The 20,363-nt window shown below is 36.1% G+C and overlaps 1 protein-coding gene and 1 long non-coding RNA gene across 3 annotated transcripts in view; one reads left to right on the top strand and one right to left on the bottom strand.

Annotated features, from left to right (window-relative positions):
* Positions 1-17,685, top strand: part of HIF1A (hypoxia inducible factor 1 subunit alpha) — a 46,305-nt gene extending 28,620 nt beyond the window's left edge. The window contains exons 7-15 of the mRNA XM_037031774.1: positions 7,245-7,351; positions 8,415-8,562; positions 9,654-9,874; positions 10,536-10,822; positions 11,779-11,901; positions 12,016-12,440; positions 14,918-15,026; positions 15,591-15,717; positions 16,394-17,685. Of these exons, the coding sequence (XP_036887669.1) occupies positions 7,245-7,351; positions 8,415-8,562; positions 9,654-9,874; positions 10,536-10,822; positions 11,779-11,901; positions 12,016-12,440; positions 14,918-15,026; positions 15,591-15,717; positions 16,394-16,545 (1,699 nt within the window). The 3' untranslated portion in view covers positions 16,546-17,685. The remainder of the gene's footprint in view (positions 1-7,244; positions 7,352-8,414; positions 8,563-9,653; positions 9,875-10,535; positions 10,823-11,778; positions 11,902-12,015; positions 12,441-14,917; positions 15,027-15,590; positions 15,718-16,393) is intronic.
* LOC118976967 (uncharacterized) overlaps positions 1-20,363 on the bottom strand; it is a 28,040-nt gene that overhangs the window by 6,801 nt on the left and 876 nt on the right. The gene's annotated exons all lie outside the window — the stretch shown is intronic.

Below are 20,363 nucleotides of genomic sequence, written 5' to 3'. Positions count from 1 at the left end.
CTAACTATTTCTATGTAATTGCTGATTTGATTATTTTTTTCCTGGATAGATAGATACTCATGTATATTGTAAACAAAATATTTCTGTAACTGAACTGTACCACTGCTGCCCCAAACAAAAACTTCAAAAACTGGTTTTCCTCCTATAATGTCTACCGTGGTTAAACATACCACTATAGACAGATGATTCCAGCAAAAATTTGGAAGTCATCCTTAACTTTTTCTTTACCCTCATTATCTACACTTAGTTGAGCTTTACATTTTATAAATTTACTATCTACTTGTATCTCTTGATCCATTCCCTCCTTTTCACCTTTGTTCTCCTGACATTGAATTTTTCACCTCATTACCTTTGGCTTGAGCTGTTGATGTAATCTCTTAGCTGTCTCTCTACCAACAGACTTGTGCCTGTTTACTCTCTCAACCAGGTTTTAAAAGGTGGACTTTCTAATGTGAAAATCAGATCATTCTCTGTTGAAAATGCCTCAGTGTTCTTCATCTTCACACACAAAAACTTATGTTTATAGAATTTTTAGCCCTGGCTGGTGTGCCTCAGTGCATTGAGCACCAGCCCGTGAACCCAGAGGTCACCAGTTTGATTCCCAGTCAGGGCACATGGCCTGGGTTGCAGGCCAGGTTCCCAGTTGGGGCTGTATAAGAGGCAACCCATCGATGTATTTCTCACACATCCATGTTTCTCTCCCTCTCTTTCTTCCTGCCCCTCTCTCTCTAAAAACATAAATAATAAAAATTTTAAAACCTTTAAAAATTTTTAGAGGAGGGCAGGAGAGTTTTACTTATCAAAAGAAGACACGCATTTTTAAAAGCCAAAAGAAAAATAGACTACAATATGATCTAAACTTCTTAGCATGGCAAATAAGTGTATTTACAATCTGGCCCTTACCTACTTCTCCAGACTAATCAGTAGGATGGGGGGACCCCTTTTGATGTGTCTCCTAAAGCCAGAGAGCTCCGTGTGCTATTTTGTTGTCTTAGTACCTTGCGCGTACTCTCCCATTCTGTGGTGATGTTTTCTCCAACTCCTAACTTGTACTTAACCTTCCGAGGGCCTCCTACAGTAGTTGTTCTTTGTGGACTTTTCCATGTTCCCTAAAATTAAACTCTTTCTATATATTTCTGCCATAGCATTTATTCGACTGTTGTAATTATTTGCCACCTTGTCCCTTTTTTTTTTTATTGTAAGGCTATATAACATAGTGGCTAAAGGCATAAATTCTGTGGCCAGACTACTAAATCCTGACTTTCCTGCCTTATTTTGAAATGATCTTGGACTCATTAGTTCTTCTTTTTGAATATCAGTTTTTTTATATTTAGTAAACACCTACTTTGTAGGGGTTATCTCAAAGATATATGAGAAAAATGCTTTTAAGCACTTTGTCATAATATAGATAAGAATGCCCCACCCCATTGGACAAGGAAATTTATAGAGTGCTTTGGAACAGTACAATCCTGGATTCAGCCCTGGCTTGCAGCTATGGTATTGACAGTGTGGCCTTGGTCTTAGAACTTAACTGTTCCAAATTTCATATTCCTTGCCTAAAATAAGGATCCTATTTCAAAAGCCTGTTCCAAAATTAAAAGAGTTTGTTGAGTGGTTGCTGTGTAGTGAATGTTTCACCTCTGGTGTCAACTTTAAGAAAAATGAAGATAGAAAGCTAAGAAGTATGTTATGGCATTTACTGCCCTGTTCATGTGAATGTATAATAGAACAGAAATGTCCATCCTTTTTTGAGGAATTATTTTTTATTTTTACAACTTAGTACCAAAGTATAGGGAAAAAGGAAAGTGATGGAGCTAGAGAGAGAAAGGAGATTGGCAAAACGATTATGACGGAGGAGTAAAGACAACCAGTTTAGAGATCAGCAAAGTAAGGTTTTGAGTTTTAGGACTTATTTCAATCATTCTACACATTTATTTGAACACTTACTGTGTGTGTCGAAGTATAACATGCCAAAGTAGAAATGAAGATTAATAGTCCCTCGCCTCAAGACATGTAAAATGAATGATACATTGCATGGTAGCTTTATTTTTTCATTAATTTTTTTCTTTTTTCAAATTATATTTTATTATGTTATTACAGTTGTCCTGTTTTTTCTTTGTCCCCCTCAGGCAATACCCCCACCATTGCTCAGGTCCATGGGTCATGCATATAAGCTCTGTGGCTACTCCATTTCCTATCCTGTACTTTACATCCCCCTGGCTGTTCTGTAACTGCCTGTTTGTACTTCTTAATCCCCGCACCTCTCACTGATTCTTCCACACCCCCTCCCATCTGGCAACTGTCAAAACATTCTCCATATCCATGAATCTGTCTCTGTTCTTGTTTGCTTGGTTTGTTTTTTAGATTTAATTATTGTTAGATACTTATTTATTGCCATTTTATTCATAGTTTTGATCTTTTCCTTAAATAAGTCTCTTTAACATTTCATACAATAATGGTTTGGTGATGATGAACTCCTTTAGATTTTTCTTGTCTAGGAAGCTCTTTATCTGCCCTTTCATTCTAAATGATAGCTTTGCTGGGTAGAGCAGTCTTGGACTTAGGTCCCTGCTTTTCATGACTTTGAATATTTTTTTCCAAATCCCTCGTAGTCTTACAAAGTTTCTTTTGAGAAATAAGTGGACAGCCTTACGGGAATTCTGCCATAGGTAACTAACTTCTTTTCTCTTGCTGCTTTTCAGATTCTTTCTTTATCTTTTAACCTTTGAAATTTTAATTATAGTGTGTCTTGGTGTGGGCCTCTTTGTGTCCATCTTGTTTGGGACTCTGTGCTTCCTGGACTTGCATGTCTGTGTCCTTCACCAAATTAGGGAAGTTTTCTTTCATTATTTTTTCAAATAGATTTCCAATTTCTTGCTCCTTCTCTTTTCCTCTGGCATCCCTATAATGTGAATGTTGGACCTCTTGAAGTTTCCCCAAAGGATGCATATACTAACTTAATTTGGGGGGGGGTGTCTTTTTTCTTATTATCTGATTGGTTTTTTGCTTCCCTATGTTCCATATCTTTGATATGATTCTTGTATTCATCTTCTCTACTGTTGTTTCCCTGGTTTCCCTGTAAATGGTTCTTTATTTCAATTAGTGTATCCTTTGTTTCCGACTAGGTCTTTTTTTATGCTGCTGAGGTCCTTACTGAGTTTCTTGGAGCATCCTTATAACCAGTGTTTTGAATTCTGCATCCGATAGATTTTGCTTATCTCCATTTTGTTTAGTTCTTTTTCTAGAGTTTTGATCTGTTCTTTCATTTGGGCCATGTTTATTTGTCTCCTTGTTTTGGCAGCCTCTCTATGTTTATTTCTAAGTACTAAGTAGAGCTGCTTTGACATTGTGTCTTGGTAGTGTGGCATGATGTAGTTAGTGTCCTGTAGGGTCCAGTGACACAGCCTTCCCCATCTCCCAAGCTGGGTACTTGAGGTGTGCCTTTCATGTAGGCTGAGCACTTCCTCCTCTTGTAGTTGAGCCTTCATTGCTGTTGGCAGATCATTGGGAGGGACTTACCAGGCCAGTCAGCTACAAGAATTAGCTTGTGACCACCGACCACCACCCTCTGCTGTTCATGGAGGATCAGCTGTGCAGGAGCAGGGTGGTGGTGCTCGACATGGTCCGTAGTTAGCTGTCCATTGGGTGTGCTGGCCCTGGGGTTTCCCTGGTGGTGCAGGCCAAGGTCAGCCCCCACCAGTGTTTTGCTGGGAGCCACCCTTCCTGAGCTATAAGGCAATCTGAGATGGCTACTTGTGCTGGGCTTGGAGACTCCCAGGCAAAGCCAGATTATGGAACGAGGCTGGCTGCTGCCCAGGGCTGGGCCTGGGACTCACTGAAGCCAGCTCTTGCTTAAGAGGACTTAGTAAATATGCAGTAAGAGCTGAGACCAGCCATTGGTATTGAAAAGCACCTTGAGTGGGCTAGTAAATTGGGTGTGGCATAGCCTCTGGGGATCTCCAAGGTGGGTCAGACAGTGTTAGCCAAGTTGATGGAGTCTCAGATATGGCGCCAGCCTACTGGCTCTTGGGAAGGAGGGTTTAGAAAAGGGATTATGGCCTCTGGTCACCTTGATACCAGGCATTTCAGTTTCTCCCTGTATGCCACTTACGCCTTTCAAGCTGCTGCCCTAATGTTGGAGCTCAGAGAGAGTAAATCTGAGTAGGTGAGTCCATGTGTTTGTTCTTTAACAGGAACTGCTTGAGGCTCTAGTATTTACTTCCACCAACTCAACCGCAGCTGAGTTTTGCAGCCAGAAGTTTTGCAGACTTATTTCCCTGGCACTGGAACTCTGGGCTGAAGGGCCTGGTACTTCTCGCTTTCAAGATACCCCTCCTGAATTTTTATCTACCACACATGGGTGTGGGACATGCCTGTTCCAACTCTAGGCCCTCCTACCAGTGGATGGGTGTAGTTTCTGTAATTCCATAGTTATCAGACTTCCATTGAACTGGATTTCTGATCCTTCTGAGAGGGAGTAATTCTTTATTTTATTTGTAATTTTGATGTGGTTGTACGAAGAAGCGACCCATGTGTGCCTGTGTGGCCGTCTTGACTGGAAGTCTGCAGAGTTGCTTTAGATCACAGGTTTCCTAGTCCACTTAAAATACTTTTTGATCAAATTTTCTGGATCACTTCTTTCTTTTTTGGTACAGAATATAAGGTGTAAATTCTCTAAAGTTAAATTAACTTTTTACCTTTATTCTTCCAGTATGAATAAAATTGACCTTTTAGGAAAGTATGTGCTATTTATGTTTTTGACATCTTGCATCCCTTAGTGGTAGATTTACCTCAACTCAGTTTGAGAAGTACTGATTGACAACTGATTAAATCACAAATTCTTTTTTTTTAAGATTTTATTTATTTATTTATCTTTAGAGGGGAAGGAGAGAGGGAGAGAAACATCAATGTATGGTTGCCTTTTGTGCGTCCCCTGCTGGGAGTTGGCCTGCAGGGACTGGCCTGCAACCCCGGCATGTGCCCTGACTGGGAATCGAACCTCGATCCTCTGGTTCCCAGGCCTGTGCTCAATCCACTGAGCTACACCAGCCAGGGCTAAATCACAAATTCTTAATATGATACACAAGGCCCTCATTAATCTGATCCTCCTGCCTACTTTTCCAATGTCATCTCTTTCTGCTTGCCCCCACTGACCACATCAGAGGGATTTGTTGCCTGTGCAACATCAAGCATTTTCTCAACTCTGTCTGATTTTGGTGTATCTTCTTCCTGAAATGGTTTTGCTCTGTCTTTGGTTTTCTTCTATATTCAACTCATAAATCTCCTATAGGAACTGTCCTTTATCCCAATATTCCTTTTTTAAAAAACTATATCAGACAAATAGACTTCTTTTTTCTTTTTCTTTTTTTTTTGGTGCCAATTTTTATCTTTATTGTTTATTTCTACAGTACCTTTTAGTCTCCTTATATCCCCCTCCCCCCAGCAATCACCACACTGTTGTCTATGTCCATGAGTCCTTTTTCCTTTTTGCTCAATCCCTCCACCCCCTAACCCCCTGTCCCCATCAGCATTCTTTCTTATGGGTAGCGGTGTTGCCTCTGATTCCTGCAGCAGGTTCTTATCACTGTGCTTACCATATTATTTAATAAGTAGTATGGTAAGTGTATTGAACATTAGCCACACGTTTTTCTTTACATTTCACATCTAGAACAGTGCCAGGCATGCATAGGTATATAGTTTTAAATAATGAAAAATTAATTTAATGATAATATTATTTAAATATATAACCTACATATGACCAATTAAAATTACTTTTAAAGTATAATTTAAAGAAAGCTGGTTTTTAAAAATAAGTTGTCTTTGAAATACTGCCACCTAGTGTAGATGTATTTAGGGAGGTCCCTTTGAAAAGAATCTTGATTTTGGCTTGGTGTTATTTGTTTCTAACAAATTGGCTTTCTGTGTATGTATTTATTTTGAAATAAACTGGCAGATCTTGCCCTAAGTGTGACAACACAACCATATTGTTTTTACGTTTCTTAAGAGAAGGATATCTCCTCTGTGTGCTTTCTGAAATAATTAATTGGGCTTTGATTTGAGGGAGCGGGCGGGGCATGACTTTTGCATGCGCCTCAGGAGGTTCTTTGCAATCCAAAGTCTGAAAAATCAAAGCTTAACTCATGTTTTGCTTCCAGAAAAAAGAGAACATTTCTCTTCTGTGAAGTGCTAAAAAACAGCTTTCTCTTTCCCACGAAAGGGGCTCCATTTCAGTCTGTGGTTATAGAGAATAGTAAGGTTTAGTCTGTCCTAAAGCAACTGCCAGAGAATCAGAAAGGGTAACTGGATTAGATTACATTTGAGTCCACTTTCAATTTGATATCATTGTTTCATCTGAAATGAATTTTTATAGTTTTATGTATTAATGAAGTACGAGAGCATCTTCCAAAACCAGCATAATAGGTATTCCTTTATTCCCATTTAGTGTGGATACTCTTTGGTTAATGATATTGAAATTTTGTAGTTGATATTGACCTCACAAAGTGAAGCCCTTGCCTAGGGGACCTGTCATATAAAGAACCTGGTTTTTATACACACAAAAGCATTTCATTTTATGGTAAAATAATGCTAAGGATTTAAACTAACTATGTTTTTAATTAAATGTCAGTGACTACCTTTATAACATCATTTAATTTTACAGTATATTGTAGTAACTTATTGGTACCCTGTCTTGTTACCAAAAGTATGTACAGTAAAATGTGATAAAAACAGGCAGTAAGTTTGAGTGAAGGGGATTAAAGGGTCGAATAATAGGATGAATCCAGAGGACTTAAAGAAATGGATAGTGCTGTATTTATTAACTACAGAGTTAGTAAAGGTGAGATGTAAATTCAGCAAAGAAAAATGTTCTTTATTTCTATCCTCACCCAAGGACTTTTTCTTATTGCTCTTTTAGAGATAGGAAGGGATAGAGAGAAACTTCAGTGTGGGAAACACCAGTTGGTTGCCTCCCATACATACCTGGACTGGGGATCGTGAACACCCAGACCAGGGATCGAACCCACAACCTAGATCTGTGCCCTGACTGGGAATTGAACCCACAACCTTCTGGTTACTGGGTAATGCTCCAACCAACTGAGCTAACTGGCCAGGGCAGATGTGCTTTTCTTCTCCTCCCCCAGAAAATTTACTTGTTCCTAAGATTAATGTATATTTGTTTATCTAGAGAAGCAATATTTTTCATTCTCATTTAGTTTCTCTTTTTCCTTACATTTTTCACTTAACAGAATTACCGAATTGATGGGGTATGAGCCAGAAGAACTTTTGGGCCGCTCAATTTATGAATATTATCATGCTTTGGACTCTGATCATCTGACCAAAACTCATCATGATAGTAAGTACAGTGGAGGTACTCATGGGTGTTTTATTTAAGTCTTGCTGTCTCTTTAATTTTTGGTCATACATCTCTAATTTTTGGTTAATATTAATAAGTCTTTCTGTATTAAATATCTTAACAAAACTCTTCTTAAGGGACCTTGACCAATAAATCTGTTTTGTATTTGTTATAAGCAATACCAGTTAAAGCAAAATCATTTGTTATCTAAAACTTCCCTGGTGTTTTAAATGTTCTCATAATTCATACCTTAAGTATTCGGAACAGTGGTTTGCACATAGAAGCCACTCAGAAAATAATTGTTCAGTGAAGTGAGGGTGATCAACAGCATGCACTAGTGGTTATAAGTCCTCTGGACTTAGATGTTTCTCAGTTTTACTCGAATGTTATTTGAAGATCCCATGGTAAGTAAAACTTTGGAATTTCTCACTTGTCTCTTGAATCTGTACCTAAACGTGACTTCCCAATGTGATTGGGACTGCTCGACTGTCACTGAGTTAGTGTCTTTGAACTACGTAATGGGCCCCCATACTCATAATATCATCTTTGTATTTATCTAGTACTTCCTCCCAAATCAGCGGTCAGGATTGCCTAAAATGACATGATGTCAGTGAGATTCAAATACACTAGCACAGCTCTTTGAAGCATCTTTGGTTATCAGGAAGCATAGCAGGGATTTATAGAAATGATAGCAGTACTTCTTTCTTGAACATTCTCTGTGAAATGAAGATTATTCATTCTCTACTCTTTCGGATGCTTTCAACATATAAGTCATTCAAGGAATTTTATAGTCACTGTTGTCCCTCATTCCTAGCTTACATTTTATTTAAAGTGAAGATTGGCAGGACAGGAGTTTATTTGCAGGGTTAGAAAAATGAAATTGGGTGCATTTTCAGCTGTGCTGGATCTTTTCCTCTCACTTCCAATTTAAACAATTACAACTGATTCCATTAATATAAACGTTTCTTTTTCTGAAACAGCAATCAACATTTAGCATCCATTCATTTGATTAACAATTCAAAGTTATTTTCTCTGCATGACATTTTTTCCATTTTACTCCTAGTGTTTACTAAAGGACAAGTCACCACAGGACAGTACCGGATGCTTGCCAAAAGAGGTGGATATGTCTGGGTTGAAACTCAAGCAACTGTCATATATAACACTAAGAACTCTCAACCACAATGCATCGTATGTGTAAATTATGTTGTGAGGTAAGCTTGGGAAATAAATAATTTAGGGAACAAGTAATAACCCTTTTTTGCATGAACCAGGGCATCTATGCTACTTTTAAAAGACCTTGAAAAAAAACACCAGATCTATGGATTAATTTGTTCTTGTCATACAGCTGTCAGCATATATTATCTCAAGACAGCTACAATATTTTAGGAGGAACAATACTGGGCTATAAACTTGAGGACAAGGGTTAGATATTTTAATTTTTGTAACAGTTCACTTTACATAGTAGATACTTAATATTTATTGATTAAAGGAGCAATAAAATTTATATTTAAGCCAAATAAATATGTAGCTGTTTATCAACCCTAACTCTGTCCATATAGATGATATAACCGTTACCATTTTTCTACCACCACAGAAAATATGGCGTCCCTTTTAGAAAGACCTTGGTCATTTATCTACATATCTTTATATTCTAGGATGATCCTTAGTGCCAAAGAGTTTACGTGCCAATTTCATTATATGTGAGTCAGCACAAACATTGGAAAGGTCTATTTATGTCTTCCGTATAGTTGACTGTTACATATCTTTGTCACTACCACTCTTCCCAAAGGGCTAGCTGAAGTTTCTTTTTTTTTTTTTTAAGATTTTTATTTATTTATCTTTAGAGGGGAAAGGAAGGAACGAGGGAGAGAAACATCAATGTATGGTTGCTTCTCATGCATCCCCCACTGGGAACTGGCTTGCAACCTAGGCATGTGCCCTGACCGGGAATCAAACTACGATCCTTTGGTTTGCAGGCCCACACTCAATCCACTGAGCCACACCAGCCAGAGCTGAAGTTTCTTAATTAAAAGGAGTCAGATATTTGAATTATCTTACACTGTGAGGTGTTTTTTTTTTTTTTAAATACTGTGAGTTTTATTAGGTGTTTATTTCAGGTTGGTATTTTAAACCCTGAATGAATGTGACCAAGTATGCATGAGATTAGGTCAAAGCATCTTAAAGTGTTCTTTTTCATAAAGTAGAATTTCTTGAGGAGACAAGGTCCTTTCAGAGTCCCCTTCCCTCTATCTCCATTGTGTTAAATACTCATTTAAAAATTACTCCTCTCTCTTTTTGACAGTGGTATTATTCAGCACGACTTGATCTTCTCCCTTCAACAAACAGAATGTGTCCTGAAACCAGTTGAATCTTCAGATATGAAAATGACTCAGCTGTTCACCAAAGTTGAATCAGAAGATACAAGTAGCCTCTTTGATAAACTTAAGAAGGAGCCTGATGCTTTAACTTTGCTGGCCCCAGCTGCTGGAGACACAATCATATCTTTAGATTTTGGCAGCAATGGTGGGTCTTTAGTTATTTTGTTAATTGCCTGAACTGTCTGCTCGTGCAAGCCCATTTTAACTGAACTCCATGGTGGCGTTTTTTGTTGGTAATCATTTGGATAGTATGGTCTTGGATATGTTTTGTTTTTCATAGTCTTCTTGAAAGTATTTCCTTAAATATTTTGCCCCTCTAATTTCTTAGCATTCCTTCTTTTATTATGTGGGAAATTGTGCTTCATAGTGTCCTTAAGGTACTTCTTCCCACTTTAAATTTCTCAGCTACACTGTATTTCTGTATCCTACTGGTATATTTCCTCCATACTTTAGCAAAGTTATATTGCAACAGGTATAGTCACATTAAAGTCAGCAGTCGTACCATAATACTAAACACAAAAAATGAACACTATAATTTCAAACTAGGTGAAATTTTAATGATGAGAAGATTGGAATTGCTGGAGGGGTTTGTGCCCTGTAGATTATAGGAGTTATCAGTAGTGGTTTGGAAAGATAACTTGGACTTGATGGTTATACCACAGTATCTATAAACTTTCTGATTAAGGAAAATTTGGTGACATTTTTAATATTTTAGTGAACTAGACAAACCTTTGATAAAAAGGGTATCTGCTTCTGTATGCTAAAATCTAGATATTCTCTAAATTGACTAATTTGTTTCCTTACAGACACAGAAACTGATGACCAACAACTTGAGGAAGTTCCATTATATAATGATGTAATGCTCCCCTCATCTAATGAAAGATTACAGAATATAAACTTGGCAATGTCCCCATTACCTGCCTCTGAAACTCCAGAGCCACTTCGAAGTAGTGCTGACCCTGCACTCAATCAGGAAGTTGCATTAAAATTAGAACCAAATCCAGAGTCATTGGAACTTTCTTTTACTATGCCCCAGATTCAAGATCAGCCAGCTAGTCCTTCTGATGGAAGCACTAGACAAAGTTCACCTGAGGTAAGTGTCATGATATAATAAGAAAAGGATAAATGCAGGCTGTGCAGTAATTGTCATATTGTTTATCCCTTACTTGCTTGCAGTAAATGACTTAGTGTCACTTGTTTGCGGGGATCCCTTGCTGAAGTCTTCATGTGGGCTCAGTGCTTTGTGGCACAACTCATCGGCATCGATTGGAACCTGTTTTCTATTTTCATCTTCCACCCATGAATTTAATGCCTTTTCCATATTAACTAAGCACTGTCGTTTACTGTGCCTGTAACTTTTCTAGTTTAAGATGGATAGCAAAACTAGCACAAATTTCTTTTTCCTTCTTAGCAATCTCAGCATATGGGTTTTGTTTTTTTCTTTCCTTATTAAGTCAAGAACTTTTACAATTTAACTTAAAGGAAGAACTCTCCAGCTTCCCTTTAGGCATATCCAGATTGCCAGCATCACTACTTTTATACTTTAAGCCATTAAGTAAAATAAGGGTTACTGTGAATGTAAACACTGGGATACTGTCACAATTGATCTGGTAACCAAGATGGCTACTAAATGACTAATGGGTGGGTAGAATATACAGTGTGGGTACGCTGGACAAAGGTATGATTCATGTCTGTGGCAGGATGGAGTGGGACAGTGCAAGACTTCATCACATTACTCAGAACAATGCAAATTTTTTAAAACTTACAGATTGCTTACTTCTGGAATTTCCTAGTATTTTCAGACCTCAGTTGACCACGGGTAACTGAAATTGCAGCAAATGAAACCCCAGATAAGGGGGAAACTACTATATTAGCAAAATCAGATAAAAATCTAAGTTGAAAAATTTGACTTCTCACTAGTTAGATAAAATTTGATAAAACAGATGAACTTTATTATGTATTCTCTGAGATCTGGTTGGAGAATTCTGACAACTAGCAAAACACGCAGGTATCTTCTGGGAGAGTAAACACATTTAATTCCTTTTATAGCCTACCAGTCCCAGTGAATATTGTTTTGATGTGGATAGTGATATGGTCAATGAATTCAAGTTGGAATTGGTAGAGAAACTTTTTGCTGAAGACACAGAAGCAAAGAATCCATTTTCCACTCAGGTATATGAATTCATTTATTATACTTTATATTAAACCTTACTAATCTCTGGTCTGACGTGACTTTGGGTATAAGATGCAGCCATTGTAAAAACTCCTAAATTTATTGTTTTATAGGACACCGACTTAGACTTGGAGATGTTAGCTCCTTATATCCCAATGGATGATGACTTCCAGTTACGTTCGTTTGATCAGTTGTCACCATTGGAAAGCAGTTCTACAAGCCCCCAAAGTACAAGCACAATCACAGGATTCCAGCCAACTCAAATGCAAGAACCAACTCTTAGCACCACCGCTACCACCACCACCACTGATGAATTAAAAACACTTGCAAAAGATGGTATGGAAGACATTAAAATACTGATAGCATCTCCATCTCCTACCCACATACCTAAAGAAACTGCTAGTGCTACAACATCACCATATAGTGATACTCAAAGTCGGACAGCCTCGCCAAACAGAGCAGGAAAAGGAGTTACAGAACAGGCAGAAAAATCTCATCCAGGAAGCTCTAACGTGTTATCTATCACTTTGAGTCCAAGGTATTTATTTATATGTAACATTAAATTCATACTTTATTTTTTAGAAGATGAGTGTGGTGATAAATTATTTCTAAATGTAGCAGACTTTCTGATGTGTATGCTTTAAGGAGCATAGAATTGATACACAAATTCTGAACTTAACTCCCAAAACTGCTTCTACATTAGCTTGTGTGTTTATTTTCTCTAAAATAACCTTATCAACTGTCTGAATGTAGGTTGGTCTTCTAATACCTCTAAAAATAAAATCTAACCAATAAGTTCTATAAGTGCACAAAAACTGACCCAGCTTCTTCTGGTTGTTTAAATCAGGCTCGTTAACATATTGTCACTGCTTATGTTTCATGGAGCTGATTTTAAGCTTGCCTGAAAAAAAGCCCTTCTGACTTAAGGGTATTTGCACTTTTCCATTCCACGTTGAGCCTGATGGTCTTTAGTCCTCAGTATAGATATTTACAAGACTTTTTTTTAAGGTTTATGTGTAGTTATGTTACAGTAGCTTTTACTTTTCATTGCATGTTTATAGAACATTATTTATTATAGGTTAAATAGATTTTTAAGAGCTGCAACAGGAATCTAAGCCTGATTTTGTTACATTGCTTCTGTGGAATGAATTTCAGCAACTATCTGGACATCAACCAAATTTTAAATTATAATTTCTGTATATAATTTATAATGAGATTTAACATATTTTAAATTTGTGGCTATAATCATTGGAAATAATTTTAGTTAGTCATTGGGTCAGTGTGTTGAAGAGAGAAATGATTCCTTTTCTGCTTTGCCTAGACTGATCCAGATATATATCAGTAGCAGTAGGAAAAAGCACTGCTATAGCCAGAGCTTATGGTTCGTTTCTCCTGCCTTGCATTACTATGTTGACCTACAGTGCTGGGAGAGGCTTTTTCCTAGAGCTGAGAAGTGATCTTGGGGTTTTATTCTTTTTTTTTTTAGTTTAGATTTTATTTATTTATCTTTAAAGGAGAAGGGAAGGAGAGAGGGAGAGAAATACCAGTATATGGTTGCCTCTTGTGCATTTCCTGCTGGGAACTTGCCTGCAACCCAGGCATGTGCCCTGACTGGGAATCAAACCGCGATCCTTTGGTTTGCAGGCCCGAGCTCAGTCCACTGAGCTACACCAGCCAGGGCTGATCTTGGGGTTTTAGATGAACAAAGAAGAATCATTTTGCATTACGTTATAAATTACTGTGTCATCAGTTGACTTTAGACTTTGAGTTCCTGTAGGGCAATGACAGTGTCTTGGACATTTTAATGGTATTAATACTTAACTCTGTACCTAACATGTAGTAGTTGCTCAATAAGTGATTACTGGATGGACAGATGAATGAAAATAGCAGTATAAATAATGAAGATGATGGTGGCCTGTAATTTACAGTTTACTGTTCACTATAAGAGATTATGGAATATTCAGTTTTCAATATTCTAGTTATATTACCAATTTTTTACATCAATTCCTCTATAGTATGTGCTAAATATTTTAAGAGATGAATCTTATGAATTATATGTAAGCTTTTTCATTACTGTTTGTCTAGGTAATTACTTGCAAAATCAGAGTGCTATATTAAGCCGGACAACTTACAGCTTTGTAACAAAAATTAAAGATAACCATTAAAAGTACTACATAATGATAATATAGTTACATAAGGGTTTAAAAACCTGCCTGTTTATATATATATACTAGAGACAAAACTGCATGTAGGAAGGCAGAATAATAGATCACCTACTCATATACATTCTCAACTATATGGAACAGCAAGGAGCCATTTATGATTATGTATGGATAGGAGAGCTCTTCAGCTATGACAAAATTGATGTATTTAAGCTATAAAACAGTTCTTCGCTATTTAACATTAATTTTAGATACATGCAGGTTTGATAACAAGATCCATATGGGAAGCAAAAAAATGGCTTAGTAGGAAGATCACTGAGAGGGCCATGGGTATAAAGAGACCCAGAATGAGCTTCCCTATCTCCAGTTAATTAGAAATAGGACTTTGAGATAGTTAACTCACAGGCCTCAGATTTCTCATTTGTACAGTGAGTATTATATACCTGCCTTTGGGATTAGAGTGAGACTAAACTGAACTAATAAACATGAAATGTTTTATGAACTGAAAATGCTATACAAATGTGAAATTAATTTTGTATTGCAGTATTCCCAAGAATATCTATATTAGGCAAAATGAAAGGGCAATATTTAAGTTACAAAAATACCAGTCTAGTTCCGTTCACTTTTATTAATAGGAAAATGTAAATTTTAGGATATTTTGTTTTAAAAATTGAGCTTTGGCTTTTAAAATGATAAACTTTAGTAATCAAGAAAAGTTCTCATATGTAACAGTATATTCTGTAATTGGAAAACAAACATATTTTCTGGGGAAAAGCTATTTGGATTTTTTAAATAAAAAGGTTATTTTTATTTAAAATTTTAAATTAAGACAATATTTAAATTTTTTTTTCAGAACTACTGTTCCTGAGGAAGAACTAAATCCAAAGATACTAGCTTTGCAGAATGCTCAAAGAAAACGAAAAATAGAACATGATGGTTCACTTTTTCAAGCAGTAGGAATTGTAAGTGTGAAGAGTATGTGTTTGCTTTTCTAGCTAATGTGTTATTTATAAGTTATACATATAGGTAATTCTGGTTTCTTCTAACTGCTATAGTTGTATTTCTTAGAATTTATACATGGTTTTTCACTGTGTATATACTATTTCTTTAAAACACTTAATATATTCTCAGTATAAAACTTTCAGATAACACAGATATATTTTAGGTAAAAACTGATGTTCTCCCTGTATTGCACCCAATACCAGCAGCAGTCTTGTTCTTTTACCCTTAAAGTTACTTTCTTTTTCTTACCCCCAAAACACAGTAGGTATGTTGTCAGTTTTCATGTAATCCAGGGATATTTTCAGTTTAACCAGGTTCACTGGAAAGAATTTACAGACAGCCCTGATGTGTGACAGATAAATGTCTTTATCATAGTAGTGGTAAGAGGAAGAATTAAAGCAATCTGGGGCAGTATTGGATTTAAGAAGCCTGCCTACTCTGTGTTACTAAACTTATAGTGATATCAAAGTTTTCTGTTTAAAAAAAAAGACATAGTAAAATTAAAATAACTTTACTGTTTTTAGGGAACACTATTACAGCAGCCAGATGATCGTGCAACTACTACATCACTTTCTTGGAAACGCGTAAAAGGATGCAGATCTGGTGAACAGAATGGAATGGAGCAAAAGACTATTATTCTAATACCCTCTGGTTAGTTTATTCTTTTTGCCCTGAATATCACAAAGAGAAGTATATGATTTTTTATTTAGGAGCTTCTCTCCAAGTGAGAGTAATTTTCATTCCTTAGCAAGATTAAAAAGGAAGGTAGCATTTTCTCTAATGGCTGTAACATAGAAATAGCTATTTCAAAAAGGAATTTGAATTTTTTAGAATTGTCTTTGATAATCTCTGTGTACTATTAATATTGAATAGAAGCTAAACTTTGTGAGTTTTTATGCCTTTCTCTAAATGCATTTATCACTCCTTTGTGCCTTCATTGTATCCTGTAAAACCAGGGTGTCAAACTCATTTTCACCAGGGGCCACATCAGCCTCACAGTGGCCTTCAAAGGGTCAAAATAATTTTAGGACTGTGTAAATGTAACTACTCCTTAACTGTTACGGAGTTGAAATTGTATTCGGCCCTTTGAAGGTCACTGTGAGGCTGATGTGGGCCCCAGTGAAAATGGGTCTGACACCCTTGCCATAAACATTTCTGACACAGCACTTGATTGCACTTGTTTCCGTAGCTATTGTTTTGCACCATAGAGTGGAAAACCCAGAAAGAGCTTACTAGCTTTGTTTTCCCAATACCTAACACATAGTGGATGTTTAATAATAATCATTGACTACATGAATGCATACTTTGGTATCTCCTTGTTTTTCAGATTTAGCGTGTAGACTGTTGGGGCAATCGATGGATGAGAGTGGATTACCACAGCTGACCAGTTACGATTGTGAAGTTAACGCTCCTATCCAAGGCAGCAGAAACCTACTGCAGGGTGAAGAATTACTCAGAGCGTTGGATCAAGTTAACTGAGCTTTTTCATAATTTCATTCCTTTTCTTGGACACTGGTGGCTCATTACCTAAAGCAGTCTATTTATATTTTCTATATCTAATTTTAGAAGCCTGGCTACAATACTGCACAGACTCTGTTAGTTCAATTTTGATCCCCTTCTACTTAATTTACATTAATGCCAGATCACAGGTAGCACATTCTCACAGTTCTTTGGTATTTAAACCATTGCATTGCAGTAGCATCATTTTTAGAATGCACCTTTTTATTTATTTATTTTGGGCTAGGGAGTTTGTCTCCTATGGAATTATTTTTAATAAGATGCCAACGTAATCTTTTTAAGAAGGCAGTAACCTTTCATCATGATCAGTTTGAAAATTTTTTACTCAGTTTTTTTCACATTTTATGTAAACAATAATGATTTGCCGGCAGTACATGGTAGCCACAATTGCACAATATATTTTCTTAAAAAAAGACCAGCAGTTACTCATGCAATATATTCTGCATTTATAAAAATAGTTTTTAAGAAGATTTTTTTTGGCCTATGAAATTGTTAACCCTGAAACATGACATTGTTAATCATATAATGATTCTTAAGTGCTTGTGTGGTTTATTAAATGGGTAAAGCCATTTACATGATATAGAAAGATATGCATATATCTGGAAGGTATGTGGCAATTTTATTTCGATAAAATTCTCAATTCAGAGAAATGAACTTGATGTTTCTATAGTCATTTTGCCAGCTCGAAAGAAAACACCTTACATGTAGTTGTGGAAGTTTATGCTAATAATGTGTAATTGATACCTAAATGTTCTGCCCACCCTGTTGGTATAAAGATGTTTTGAGCAGATAGTGAACAAAAATCATGCTTTGTTAGCAGAATTGCCTAGTATGTTAATTTGCTGAAAATTCGATGTTTCATTTTATGCACTTTGTCACCATTAACATCCTTTTGTTTTCATATAGATTTCAATAATTGAGTGATTTTAGAAGTATTATTTTAGAAATATATAGTTGTCACAGTAAACATCTTGTTTTTTCTATGTGCATTGTACAAATTTTTCATTCCTTTTGCTCTTTGTGGTTGGATCTAACACTAACTGTATTGTTTTGTTACTTCAAATAAACATCTTCTGTGGACCAGGCCCTCCTTTGATCCGCTTTTATGTTGATGTTTATTTCAGTACCTCCAACTCCTAAAATTGTTTGCCAGCAGTTTAAGAATTTTATGAACATTACATTGGTGCAGCATTATTTCTCCATTTATCTTTTGCTATCACCTTAATGTACATTGTGTCTTTAAATGTCATGTTAAATAACAAACCATAATGTCCCACTGTAAATAGTATGCTTTTAGAAAAGAAATCTGTTTATAAGTTTATGATCTTATTAAAACAATGTTTATGTTTTAATATGAATGGGATGGGTGAAACAGATCATGAATATTATAGTCACGCAATGTTGGAAGGCTAGAAGGTCTTCCAAAAATTGGAAGACCCTGTTGTCAGGTAGAGAATTTGATTAGAGAATATTGTCCCAATAAGCTAGGGTTGTGGGTTCAATGCATAAATAAGTGGAACAACAAATCAATGACTTTCTGTCAAATCAATAAATTTTTTTAAATTTAAGAAATAATAAAGATTTCTAATTAAGATTTCCTATTCGCAGATGAAGAAATTTAGACCTCAGATGCTACACAATTACACGATTTGTCTAAGTCCTAAAGTAATGCCAGACTAGAGACTTACTAAACTTAGGTTTTCTGACTCTAACACGGAACAGAACTAACCTTGTTTTGTTTTAATGATACTGCATATTTAAATTTTTTAAAAATAGCTTTGTTTTATCTCATTGCTATGAAATTGCTGTATTTTCTAATGATAAAAGCAATACATTCTCTTTTTTAAGAACACAAAACAATATAAAAAAGAAATAGAAAAGTCACTGTAAATCCCCACACCTAGAGGTAACTGCATATTATTTTTATGGACAAATTACATAGTGCCAGAGTCTTAGGTACTACAGCCTGACATTAGAGGAACAAAAGATACTGAACAAAATAAGCCATGGATCTTGAGGATCTTGAGCTGTTTTTACTGTAGAGTGAATAAAATGTGGAACATTTGCATTAATTTGGGAACAAAGTTTACAATACTAAAATTCGATGCCAGATTTTGGAGTACATGTATACTTCAATATAAATACTGTGGTCCAAACTGCTTGTGTGGTTAGCTAATTACAAATAGTACTAGAGGTGGTATTTTAGAATAAAGTAATTTTTTAATATTCTCAGGTCAAAATATCAAAAATGTTGCTTATTCTGATAGCAAATTACCTTCAGTTGAAAACTAGATGTTTACAGTTTTCAGATATTAGTCAATGGTCAGATTGTGTAATGTCTGGGAAAAGGACTGGTTAGAGCTGTGATTGAGAGGAGAAAGCCACTTTAAAGAACCGTAAAGCTGAAAGAACAAGTACCCACCTCTGGGTCATTAAAAAACAAACCCCCTGGGGTGCTTGAAATTGAAATAGCAGAACCAGCCTGTCCTTCCCAGCGTTGTGTTGTCTGACACCACTGCAAGCTTTTTAAATAATATTTTTATCCAGAAAGTAAAACCCTACCCTAACAATTACAATTTTATAACAGCTCTTCTCCCTTAATATTCCTGCCCCTCCCTTCTCTGGTGCTGCTATGAATAAATGACCATTTTATTATTTTCACACTTGAAAGTATGGTAAAGGAGCTTAGTGTCTCTTTGTTCATTTGTTCTAAGCCTCACTATTAACCTTGGAACTGGAAATCGTTTCTCAAGCAGTCTCCCAGTGCTAGGTGAAATGACAAAGATTAGGAATTAAAATAAATCTGACATCTCTCGCATACTATATGCTAGCTTTGTGCTAAGCATTTTGCATATTATCAGACAATCTTACCCAAAAACCTATGAATTAGTACTTGTATCTCCTGTAGATGAGAAAATAGCTTGGACAGGTCACCTAAGGTTCAGAGTACTTGCGCAGGTCATCAGTAACTCCATAAGCCAGTGGTGCTAACCACTTTGCAGGGCTAGCCAGTCCAGTAGAACATTTTCTTCCATTAACTATTTAAATAGCAAATGGGAAAGTGAGGGTAGAGAGAACTGAGAGTGGGTGTCTCTTGAAGATAATTAAATCATACAGGACATTCAGGACATCTGAGAGGAATGGCAAGACAAATGGAAACTAATAAAAAGTGATGTTTTGAAGTGCTATTTAGCTGGATTTTAGTAATAACTACAGATTTGAGTGGTGTGGACACATCAGGTAAATGAGGTGATGTATGAATAGAAGATAAACTAAAATGCCGTATGAATGTATGGTATGGTTCTCCCAGAGCTGTTTGACTTCATAGCACAGTAGACATGTTTATTTTCTCTTAAGTTTGTATAACCTCACAATTACCGTAATTTTCACTTTATTTGTTTCATTGCAAATCTTGATTTCCCCCTATAACCTTCAAAACACAGAAAAGATGAACTTAAAGTCACCGGCTTTGCAGAATCTAACAAAATTCTAAAAGTTCAAAGTTCCCATTACAGCAATATAAAAAACAAATTGCAAAGAACATGGAATTTTGTTTTAAACAATTGGATTTGGTTATTGACCTTTGCAAACATATTGGAACCAACAAAAATGTAAAGAAAATTGTTTTGCTCAGTTGTTTTTTTTGTCTGCCACTAAATCATTTTGCTCATACTTCACCCCTTTAAATAGCGTTGAACTTATTCTTCCAGATCATTTTACGGAGAATTAGTTCAATCTGTAGAATTGCTAAGAAATAGCCTACCTATAAAATAAAAGCT

Source organism: Sturnira hondurensis, unplaced genomic scaffold, assembly GCF_014824575.4.
Source record: "Sturnira hondurensis isolate 20B ecotype Veracruz unplaced genomic scaffold, ASM1482457v3 Scaffold0021143, whole genome shotgun sequence".
Lineage (NCBI taxonomy): Eukaryota > Metazoa > Chordata > Mammalia > Chiroptera > Phyllostomidae > Sturnira > Sturnira hondurensis.
The sequence above is the reverse complement of the archived record's forward strand: the minus strand, read 5'-3'. Positions and strand labels throughout refer to the sequence as shown.